A 12,658-nucleotide genomic window follows, 5' to 3' on the forward strand; every position below is an offset into this window, starting at 1 on the left:
TTCGAGTGTTTGACGCGAATGGGGATATTGCCTATATGAAAAGATTATCTCAATATTTCCTAGGATCGCGTCAAATTAGTTGGACTACAAGGTGGGGACTTTCATCGACTACCCATGTTAAACATGAAACTTTAACTTACCTTCATTTTTATGACAACAAATTAATTATCACACACTCTGGCAACACAGTACAGAACAATACGCATTACCTGGTATTCGAAAGGAAGTGTCTAGGGGTACGAATCCGTACCTCTAGAATTTGATTCTAGAGGTACGGATCCATACCTCTAGACAAGCCTGTTAGGGGTTTTCTAGGGGTATGGACCTCCTTTTTCTAGATATATAGAGTTATATATATCTTAAATTTTGTTGAAAATGAAATAAAAAATAAGACTTAACCAGTGTTCACTTAAAACTTGGATCTAAATGGTTTACAGATACCGTTCACCCGATTGTTTACCTTCTCTTTCAAAACCTAAATAACCGAGGAACTCCAAATGAATACACTGTTCCGTGCCAATAAGTTTGTTGTGAAATAAACTGTTGATAACAGATAAATGAGTGCTTGTAACCCTTAAATGAATTCTATTTGAAATTCAGCAGAAAAAAAATAAATTAAGCATAACTAGAAATGTGTCCATGGGACACAGATGCCCCCACTTTATGACAATGGACACAAATTTTTTCCTAGGTCAGGAGCCATAACTCCTACAATATTGAATGAATCCGGACGCGAAACCCCAGGTGCACAACTGCACATGCTGACCAACATTCCTGTAAACTTTGGTGACTCTAGGTCAAATACTTTTGGAGCTACGTGCGACACAACATTAAAATGACCAATTTTTTACTAAGTCAGGGGCCATAACTCCTACACGACAGAATGAATCCGGAAGCGATACCCAAGGTGCACAACTACACATGTTGACCAACATTCCTGTAAAGTTTTGTGACTCTAGGTCAAATACTTTTGGAGCTAGGCACGACACAACACTAAAATAACAAATTTTTACAAAATCAGGGCCTTTAACTCATATATGACTGATTGAATCCAGACGCGAAACCCCAGGTGCACAACTACACATGCTGACCAACATTCCTGTAAAGTTTTGTGACTCTACGTCAAATACTTTCGGAGCTAGGCGCGACACAACATTCTCGGAAGGACGGATGGACAAGGGCAAATCCATATGCCCGCCCCCAAAAGTGGGGGCATAATAAAATGCACCTATTTATTTTGTTATATAACAAGATATAATGATAATCGGCACGGAACTGGTTGTTTAATAATCAATTAACCGAAATTAAGTAAAAGAAACTGTTTGTGAAAACGTGCCTTGTATCTCGTAAAGGCTACCAAATGTGTGGAAAACATAAGGCTTAAAATAAAATTAAGTTTGTTTGACCTTTACCGACCGACACGAAAAAATTGCCCCGACTCAAATAATTTTATTGCATTCCAGAGAAAAAAAAAATTTTTATTTTCTTATCAAAGGGAAAAACTTATTTTGGTGCTTGCAACTGGCGATTATTTTATTTAACAAATGCGTACATAATTATGGCAAGTGAGAAAGCAACCCGCGGTCGGCTAGTAGAAATCGATAAAGCAGACTGTTTATCATCTCGTGTATTCCGAAAACGTGTCAACTATGCCGATAACGTTGCCTAAGGCCATAGAAGGCAGACGACAATCAAACCGCTTATAACCGGAAGGCAATCTGACGAAAGGACATAATTTTACAAATCTAGTATCTAATTTACCCGCTAAACGTAAAGAAACCAAAACGTCATGCCGGTACTTTTCCATTCCACGAGCATGTGCGAGCTATCGTAATATCTAATTTCCATCACTCGACGTTACTTTTGTTTACACATACACAAAAAAAACCGCGCGTAGTGCATTCATTTTTTTTGTTATTATCGCACCAATATTTTTTTAGCACCGCTTAAGAAGTAATATAGTTTGAATTCTATAACGATTTTAATAAGATATCGACAGGAATGTAGGCAAAATCCTATAAAAACGGTCAAATTTAAATTTATTTCTTTGTAAAATTTCAAACAGTGCGGTCTTAAAATTATTTCTTTCTAAGAGTAAATAAATGATAAATTCTATGGGTATAAAGTTCAAACTTTTGACCAGAAGGTACAAAAAAAAAAAAAACAGAATAAAAAAATCTTAAATAATGAAAAAGCGTCAGCAATTTAAATACATGGCGTAAAACGACTTTTGGCAAACAGATTTATGTTAGTCCGGCAAAATAGCTCACAGAGGTAGGATATCCACAATTATCGTTTGACACATTTACTGTCAGTTTATACAGGCTATTGAATTCGCTTTAAGAAATTAAAGAAGAAACTTTTTTATTGATTAATTCAAAGAACCGAGGCGGTACGATCAAACAGTGATGTGTTATATGGCGCGAAAACATGACGTAATTCCATGACAATCTCGGGCAACTGTAACGCTTTGATCTCCGCTTCAGATGCCGTGATACCTACACACTTCTTTTAGCTCTTTGAGGCGGGTGTTAATTGATGATGAAAACAAGGACAAGGACTAAGTTTATCAACAGATTAATTACCGATAATTGTTTACGCTTTTTATTACGCTTTCAACATTGGGTGGATTATGATTATTGTGTCCATATTTTTGGGACACTTTACAAAATAATCATTTTTCGGGAAATAAGTCTTGAGAAAGTGAAAATAACTAGTCCTAACATTTTTGGAAAAAATACGGTAAGGGCTAGACTGTGATTATTTTTACTACCGATGCAGTTATTATGGAGAGCAACTAGGTGGTGGTGATAACTAAAATACCCTGAAAGAAAAATGTCTGCTGTGAAAACGAAATTTAAGAAGAACAAATACGATTGATTACAAAGGAACGTAATGTACATGAGATTATTATTTGTCTACTATGTGTTATATCTGAAATTTGCTTGTACATAATACTGCTTTCATAACAGTGACAGTATTACGGCAATTGACAGGCGAGTGGTGGGAAATTTGATTATCTGTGAAAATATATTATGAACTGACTTAATTGTTGATTTCAAAATGTCTTTAATCAGAGATCGTTTTGAAATGCATTTGTTCGAAGTGAGAAAATCTCAGTTTCCGAATTTCAAGAATCTGACACGAACGTAAATGTTTTGAAATATGACAAGCTAAATAGTTTTAATATTTTAATTTTGTAATGCCAGAACAAAGAGGTATAAAAATCTTATACTTCTTTTGCCAGGACAGTGGCATAATAAATGTCTGATGTCGGGGAAACCCAATCTTGTTTCTGTTCTTAGTAACATGACCAATACGTGCAAGTAGCTTAAAGCTAAAAAATCATCACTTTTGCTTGCATACTGCCATAACCGTTGTAAAAACCTTCTAAAACTCATAAAAAGCTATTGAATTAAGCATCAAACACTTGTTGAAAATAAGCTGTAATTCAGTAGTGTGTTTAGATGCCAAATATTTTCCCGACTATATCGTTTTGTACTTTTAAGCGCAGATGTAGTGAAAACATTTTTGATATATATATAAAGAAAAAGTATAGACATGAAAGATACTACTTTGCCTTATGTGCAAATTAAGTCTGTGCCCATATTGTGTGTGCATGAATAGGGCTAGGGGTTTATTACAAGCATACATTTAACAGAGCATCTTCCAAGATTATCTACAAGCAATAGGTATTAATAAATAGACTTTAATTTTTATTATTACTGAGACAACAAACATTAAAAAAAAAACTAAAATATAATAAAATTATTTACCTACCTACCTACCCACTGTAAAAATACTGGGTCGGTAAAGGTCAAACAAACTTAATTTTAATTTAGGCCTAAATACCCTAAGGGTTAATTATCATTAAAAATAGTTTTCCCCCCCCCCCAAGATATTTAACATTTTTTTGTTTAATCTTTATATCTTTTTTTCTGCCAGTTCGAATCCTCATGATTTATTCGGCGTTCCTCGGTTATTTACGTTTTGAAAGAAAATATAACAAATCGGGTGAACGTTGCTTTCTGTAAACCATTTAGATCTATCCAAGTTTAAGGTGAATTCTGATGAATTCTTCCTTGTTATTTCATTTTCAACAAAATTTAAAATGTAAATGACCCTTAATCTCTAGAAAATCGGAGGTCTGTACCCCTAACAGGCTTGTCTAGAGGTACGGATCCGTACCCCTAGACACTTCCTATTCGAAAAGGATTCTAAATCAACATATTTTATCGTTTACCTCCCTTTATTATTTTTGTTCGTTCCGTACATAGAGGGGACTTCTACCGGTTATTGCCAACAGTACAAATGTATTAATTACTGGACTTCTAGACTCCAGGTCTACAAGTCCGGTTATCGGACATTTGCCACTTCCTTCTTTAAATGAGGCGGCGGCACGAAATACCCAAATCTACCCAAATCTTACCCAAATCTACCCAAATCTTACCCAAATCTACCCAAATCTTGATAGGAATGATCAAATCTTCGTAGATTATGGATATTTGTAATATATTTCAACATAAAAATATCATTTTGATGTATTATAACGATAATTAACTAGAAAAATCGGCGTTGAATTGAAATCGCTCAATATTTGTAAATATCACAGTCAAGTATTATTACATAGGTGCTGTACGTAAGAATAATTGACTGTGATATTTACAAATTTCCCCATTTGGAAATCTGTTTTCTTAATTTCATTTACTTCAAAACTCTAGGGAAAAAATAAAAAGAAAATCTTTATCATTATTGATGAATTATATTAACGTTTTTTTTTACAATCATTGTTTTGGATGATAAGCCCGACGAGAGGCAACATTCATTTTCAGGAGTTCAGGATTTAAATTTCCTGTAATTCAAGTCGTGAAACGTGATATTCTAAGCTATTTTATTACAAAAAAGCTAGTCGGAAAACCAAATCAAACTTCCCGTGCTCCAAAAATTATACTGACTTTCAAATAAAATATTTGCTCAGTAAAGTGTTTATATATATATTGAAAAAAAAAAGAAACACTGCTTTTTCAGTAAAAATAATGTTTCGCGTAATTACACGAAATACAGCTAAATCATTTTCTCGTGCATAGTCGCATATATTATGATCAAAATTATATGTCAGACATCCAATGAAATATGTGTATCTTTAGTAAGTTGGTATAGTGTTAATATCTTCTGAGGAAAAATTATCAACTTTTATCAATTTAGTGAAAAATATGTTACCAAGTTTAGTCTTTTCAGTAATATGTGTATCATTTGCAAGACGGTATATTCTTATTAAAATGTGTTTTCTCTGTAGATGTTGATGTGCAATTTTAAAACAGGCACGTGCAATTTCAGTTCCCTAATTTTTAAACATGTCAGTTTCATATATGTCTTAACATTCAATTATTTTTTAGGGTTTGCACTGACGGTATAAAAGAGTCAATAAAATTTAAAATGCACCAAATTGTACCAAATTATACAATAATTATTTAATATTTAAAACCAAATAAAAATGATTTTAGAATAAAAACATAAATGCTCCGAACTTTTCAAAGAATCTGCCTTGAATCGGTCTTGTAGCTAATATCAATACATGACAAAGTTTATTATTTAACTGAAAACCATGTGACATACATTTTTTTTCTTCAAAATAAACCCAAATGGAGAAGATATCTACTCTTATTTTGGTCATTCACGTAAGCGAAGAATATTTCCGTCAGAAATCGTATACAGAAATAACTTTTAATAAACTTCTCTCAGTTTTGTTCATTTATGTTCAATCTGATTGAATAGGGTTGTGCATCTTACAAAAATAATAAAAAAAAGTAGTTTCTAATAGAGAGGTTTCGGAAATTCATTTACGAATGCGCAAATTTTCGCGTGCTCTCATGGAAATTCAAACTTATATAAAAACGTTTTACGCGGATGTATAGTACTTTTCTATTGAAAGATTAATTATTCATATTATATATACGAATGAATGCTGCCATAAGTCCTGCAAAAACACCATTTATTAAAATAAAAAAAAGCTACGGCTGCATTTCGGTAATGGAAATTTCCCGCAGGTTCACAATTCCAATTTCGTATAAAACATTCTGCGCGAATGTGTTTTATTTATTCTATAAACGTTATCGAAAACTTTGAATGAAACATATTTAGAAGTATCTTGGATAAAAGGACAAAGTATTTCTCACCAGCGTTTCCCGAAAATGAATACTAGATCTACAAGAGAAAACAATCAGCTCTCGTGAAATATATTACGTAAATATTGTAAGAGTAAAAGTAGCATCGGTAACAACAATACAATACAAATTTATTCAAAGTCGGTACATATATATAAACAGGAAAACATTAGCTATATATAGCTATTTACCGACAACATTACATTGAATTGAAAAAAAAAATGTTGTGTAAGTCAGTTACTTACCTCTTAGATCGGTGTTCATGAATTGAAAATACCCGCGCTCGTGCGGTAACACCTCGAGCGCCTTACGCTCTCGGTGTCACGATTCGCACGAGCGCGGGTATTTTCAATTCATGAACACCTGCACGAGCGCGGGTATTTTCAATTCATGAACACCTCCTACTCGGTTAGTAACCTACACTTACATATGATCGAATTCTTTTAAAAACAATCAGGTTATGGAAAGTGTATTCCGATCATGTCCATCATGTATAGCTTATTTGTCTGTCCTTTTAATTTAAAAGGTATACCGGCTCATAATTATAAAGTCGGCAGTGTCCTTAAAATTAACTTTATATGAATTACTTTGTATTTAAAAAAGCTGAAAATTTAATTAATTTTACGTCACAAAAATATACAGGTCATGTATTCCAGTAGCTCGATTCTGTTTATTTAATGCTGGCCGTAGTGCACAGTGGCTGTGTATTGCGCCTGGCAGGTGGTCATAAAGATAGGCGGAACCGTTGGCTATTTAACTGACATCGTTACTGACCAATCAGCTATCACCAATAAAAAATTACGTTCTGAAGGCGTTTCCCTGAGTGGTGCATTAAAAAAATATATATGTAACTTAATCACATCTAAATTTGGAATGCATATTTTGCATTGATTTGAATTTATGTAAATTACTATCAAACTGCAATCTAAATTTCTTTACTTTCAATTTACTTTGCATTTAATTTTTGATGAAATTCTTATATTTCCTTTGTATTTCAGTTGCTGTAAAATGTTATAAAATTTCTGATATGATTGTAACTTTAGGACAATAATTCAGATGATTTATACGAAGTTAGTGCTTCTCCTTGCAAGTAAACTTTGAAAGCCACTAATTAGATTTCACACAATGACCAAGGGTTTTTCTATAAATGTATAGGTTATGTTTAAGTCCCGACCCTAAGGGTCGTCCGGGCTCGAACATTGGTGCTATGTTCAAAGGCGAGAAAAGCGCCAAAATACATCTTATTTGTCTAAAAAAAAAATCTGTTGTACATCAACTTAGAATCAGAAGTAGCAGGCTTTTGTGCATAACTAATATTTCTATGGAAATGAATACTTTTGTGTAAGTTGTGTCCCTCTGTATGATCTGTAGACTTGTTTAATAGTAATGTAAGTAAACATTTCTTTCGTATGCAAATAATACATAGATCAATCTTTTATTCCTTCATAAGAAGAGAAGCATATATTAATACAAATATTATCACAATCACATGCAAGATATAATTCGTTAACTATTTGAAATATACACATTGATGGTGAAATTTCGTTTCGGATGTTATCAACAAACGATCGTGATATACATATTTAATATTTAATTTTTCATACCTTTCCTCCACAGACGCAAGATACTTTAGTGAAATAGCTTTAAAATTAAATCAAGTTATTGTCTAAACAGATACATAATTCATATATAATAATTCATACGGTTCCGTCGTAGGAACCTCTCATGATGTACTATTTTCCGTTAAAATATGTCAATGAGGGGTGGAATATGTCTTTATTACCTTATGTCCGATTTTATTTAAATAATACGTTGTTGGATCATGAGAACAAGCCAGTACATGATACCTTGTTTGAAAGAACAAATCAGTACCTAAGTAAAAGAAATAGGCCAGGTGAGTTCGAAAAAGAATCAAATCGCAACCTTCTTTAAAAAGTCGTGATTTCGTTGTATCACTATTACGAGTATAAATGAAAGAATTGACATTATCAGCCAACCGCTGTTTAAACATTAACATCCTTTCTTTTTGGAAGCTGATCACATCATTTATATACTTAGAACTTGAATGAAATATATTATAACCTCAACCATTTTAGAGACGGTCACTGGTCTACAGATATGAAATAATTTCAAGCTCTGAAGCATGTATTTTCATTTGGTTTAAAACATTTTGCTTACAATTCCATGAAAATTTAACATAGCTACTGACACGAAAATAAAATGCATGTAAAAACGCGGTCAGTAGCAAAGAAGCATCATTGAAGGCACGTGCAATTTTCCCGCCAAAATAATTGAAGAAACGTAGAAGATGGCCTGATATTACGAAATATAACACAAAAAACAACGTACTGAATTTGCTGTTAACAGTCATGGATTACACGATATTTTAGTACATTTTAATCGCGTTTTCGTTAAGGCTGGCTCTTTACAACTTACTCCCACGTGCAACCAAATATTCGGACAATTTTGTCGGTCAGTGTAGGAAAATGTATAGAAGATCTATGTCGAGCTAGCATATTTTCTACGGAAATACGGTTTTGGAAAAAAAATCATATTGAGCCAAGGGCATTTTTATTCTAAAACTTGCACGTATCATGTCCCGACGCCGACAAGGCTTTCAATTGCTATCTAACTTTACTGTTGGTGATTTAAATGAGTGGAGTGATCCTGCTCCGTTGCATTTTTCATTGTATTGTACATTCACAGATGTTTGATATAAATGGGACAGTACACAAAGAGATGAATTTTGTTCACGGATTATTTCAAAACTTCCTATTTTTGATAACATCGTTGAAAATATTGACTGGATAAAATTCGAGGGATCAGAGCGAAACTAGTCTAAGTGTATATAGAAATAGAAGCAAACAGACTAGTTTCGCTCTAAGCCCTCGAAATAGAATGTCAGCAAACTTTGGCCAATATTTATAGCCGTTACTCAAACTCACACTTGACTCAAACTTGGGTAAGTACCATACACGTAGACCTCAAGCAGAATGGAGTTCGAAAGTCATATTCATAAATTCCACTCAATTTAAACTTTCGGAAGGACAGCTCGGGAATTTGCTGTTTTTACTACTTTTTATGATGAAAATCGAAAAGCGTTTGTCACGCTTTTACTCAAGGTAAACTGTCTCGATTATAAATATCTATATTTTGAAGTCATTATTCACTACTTCAGCTATAGCACTATTGGTTACGACGATGGGAAAATGTCTTTATTGTCGCGGAAGTTCCGAGTTTGATTCCCGACGCGGTCGTCTTTTTTCTTGATTTGGAATTTTTTAAATATTTTAGAAACAAAGATTCTTATTCTAATGTTCATGATATGACCAAAACTTCTATTTGAAAGAAAGATTTTTTTTAGCCAAATCTGGAGGCATGCTGCTTAAATGCATTGTAAACGCCACGTGCATGGCGGGAAAATGAAAAAAATCAGTTTTATAGACATCTACTCAAGTGCGAAATACAGAAAATAATCGGTGGCATGATGACATCTAGATTGACATCATTCTTTCGGTGACCATCAACGCTCTCAATGAAATTTAAAGCATGATCAAGACAGCAATTCCCTTGTTTTACATCTGAGGATACTTACGATAAATTTGAAATGAGATTGCTTGTGCACGTTTGTGAAAACAATTACGTTGTGGACACGTTATTAGCATTTTGGCGGGAAAGAATCACGTGCATTCCATGACGGATATTGTGTCTGCGGAAGGGCTATTCCAGTCTCTTTTGGGGTCCAAAAAAAATCAAAAGCGGGAATTAACATTTCCTGTCCCTTTCTGATACTGAGAATAATATTGTTATTCATTCAAAAACATCTCTCCAATTAAATTCGCAGGCGCTGCCACCGAAAACGTGATGGATGCCGCCATTATTCGATGTCACCGCACAAAATTCATCAATATATGTATGTTGATATAAAAATAGCCAGAATCTCATGTTTCACAACATGAATTACAGAAAATTAAAATCCTTAAAATGAATGTTATCTCTCGTTGTGCTTATCATCCCAAACAGTGCTAACAGTAAAGCGTTAATATAATTTATCAATAATGATAAAGATTTTCTTTTCATTTTTTCCCTAGAGTTTTGAAGTAAATGAAATTAAGAAAATAGATTTCCAAATGGGGAAATTTGTAAATATCACAGTCGATTCTTCTTACGTACAGCACCTATGTAAGAATACTTGACCGTGATATTTACAAATATTGAGCGATTTCAATTCAACGCCGATTTTTCTAGTTAATTATCGTTATAATACATCAAAATGATATATTTATGTTGAAATATATTATAAATATTCATAATCTACGAAGATTTGATCATTCCTATCAAGATTTGGGTAGATTTGGGTAAGATTTGGGTAGATTTGGGTAAGATTTGGGTAGATTTGGGTTTTTCGTGCTGCCCAAATGAGGTTACAGCTCCAACAGCTGGTCAACAAAATTCTACTTCCTGAAATACCTACATCTATATTTTTCAAGGATATGCCTATATTTTCAGTGTTTTAAAACAATATCTCTGTACAACTGATAAAACGTAAGGTATACACAACATACACTTCTAAAATTCTGTCTCCTTTCCGGATTCCAGCTCTTTGAGCTGCTCCCCCTTCCAAAACAGCACTGACATGTTGAAGTGGGGCATATAGCACGCCGTTTATCGACTTTAGAACCCCGCCTTCACTCACTTGACCTCTAACATTAAATCCAAAACCTGTTTCAGACTTTGTAATTGTCACAATTCGTGGACCAATACTAGGATCTTGCGAATTTTCTGAAGGGGAGGGACTTTCGTCACTCTCCGCCATACTTGGTCATGTGACCAAACTAAATATACCGGTGCATTTTATTTCTATAACGTGATAAAAAAATTCCTGAATGCGACTTGGTTTATTTTGAGCATAAAATTTATATTCTAACTTTTAATCAGATGATCAGTTTCTGTTATATCTATTGATTCCGTTCCCTGTTGGGTATAACTAGCATTTATATAGGGTTTATTCGTGTTTGTTTGGATAAATTTTTATCAGCCCATTTTGTGTGTATGGGAGGAAGGTGTGTGTGTGTGGGTGGGGGGGGGGAGGCGCTTATATATGGGCTATTTCATGGGAAAACTTGTATAATAATTAATATAATTATTGCATAATAAATAATTTAAAGTGCTGGGATTTTTTTTTTCTTTTGTTCACGTAGAGGCTAGAAATTTTATACAAATTCCACGATATTTTTACAAATTAATGTTATTTATGCTGTCATGACAACCGAAATATGACATTATTTTTATATAATTATCAAACATCTATGCAACATGAAAATACAGACGTATATAGCTAAAAAGCCCGTGATGAAACAAAATATACATGGTTTCATTGTTTTTCATTAAAACATTTTCAAACTTTCTCAAAATATTCAAATGTATTATGTCAATTAACTTGGTGATATACATAACTGGTCGTATAAATGACATGAAATATATATGCCATACACAAAACATCTTATTTTCAGATCTAGAAGGTAAAAGAATCTTTTGTACTAATAAATTGAGGATTTTTTGTCACTATATATGTTTCGTAAAGGAATGCCCATATACATGTCCATTTGCCAAATGATTAATTTTACTCACTGTTCTTATATTTCTATAATCAAACATCTCATTCTACCAGTAAAGTACGTATCTCCTCTGGAGTATTGTTATACTGAGGTGAGATGCTTACATGTGAGAGGTAGGGTGCAGGTTAAAAAGAGGTTAAACCGTGACGTGTATAATTTAGAAACCGTAGTGGCAAAAAACAACGAAAAAAGAAAAGCTATTGTCATAGAACACAATCTCCATAAACTGCAATCCACAGCAGTACATGGATGGACGCACACACAACCAATATACTCACGTGTACGTATGCACATTCACAAATAAAAATGAATCCGGACAATGATGACGAAACAACATCAAAGGGTCAACACAAGAAGGATCGACTTAAGTGTCTGTTCATCAAAATAGGATGAAAAATCTAACCTTACAATGTAAATGTTGTATATTTAATGGAATTGTGGTTGTCATGTTTTAATCGATGTTGTTAGAAAGTTTAAATAATTGTAGAGTATCTTGTGCAGATACAGTAATTATCACTTTTGTACCTTCTACTTAATTACCTTTTGCGTAACAAAGTTTTCTTTGATTTGTCTTTAAATATAAGACAGTACAATTGATTTTAACTAGATGATAAGTAGATACCTGTCTCTTTGTGAGCTTATTTATAATCGCCACTAGAAACCCATAAGGGCTACTCCTCTGGAAGACTTTTTAGTAATTTTAGTTCAAGGATACTGAAGATACTCTAAGAAGCTTCCCACGTTCTTTGTCCGGTATTAAGCACCCATACATGGGACTCTTATCCCAATGATAGTAATTTTATTATGATAAGCTGGTCTGGGCGTCGTAGGCAGACAAATTAACTACTGGACCTTTGTGTCCGCTCTGTTAAAATT

At 33.4% G+C, this 12,658-nt stretch overlaps 1 protein-coding gene across 1 annotated transcript in view; it reads right to left on the reverse strand.

Annotated features, from left to right (window-relative positions):
* Positions 1-11,006, reverse strand: part of LOC123566643 (sorting nexin-27-like) — a 38,567-nt gene extending 27,561 nt beyond the window's left edge. The window contains exon 1 of the mRNA XM_045360930.2: positions 10,730-11,006. Within this exon, the coding sequence (XP_045216865.2) occupies positions 10,730-10,980 (251 nt within the window). The 5' untranslated portion in view covers positions 10,981-11,006. The remainder of the gene's footprint in view (positions 1-10,729) is intronic.
* Positions 11,007-12,658: the final 1,652 nt, after the last annotated feature.

Source organism: Mercenaria mercenaria, chromosome 8, assembly GCF_021730395.1.
Source record: "Mercenaria mercenaria strain notata chromosome 8, MADL_Memer_1, whole genome shotgun sequence".
Classification (NCBI taxonomy): Eukaryota; Metazoa; Mollusca; class Bivalvia; order Venerida; family Veneridae; genus Mercenaria; species Mercenaria mercenaria.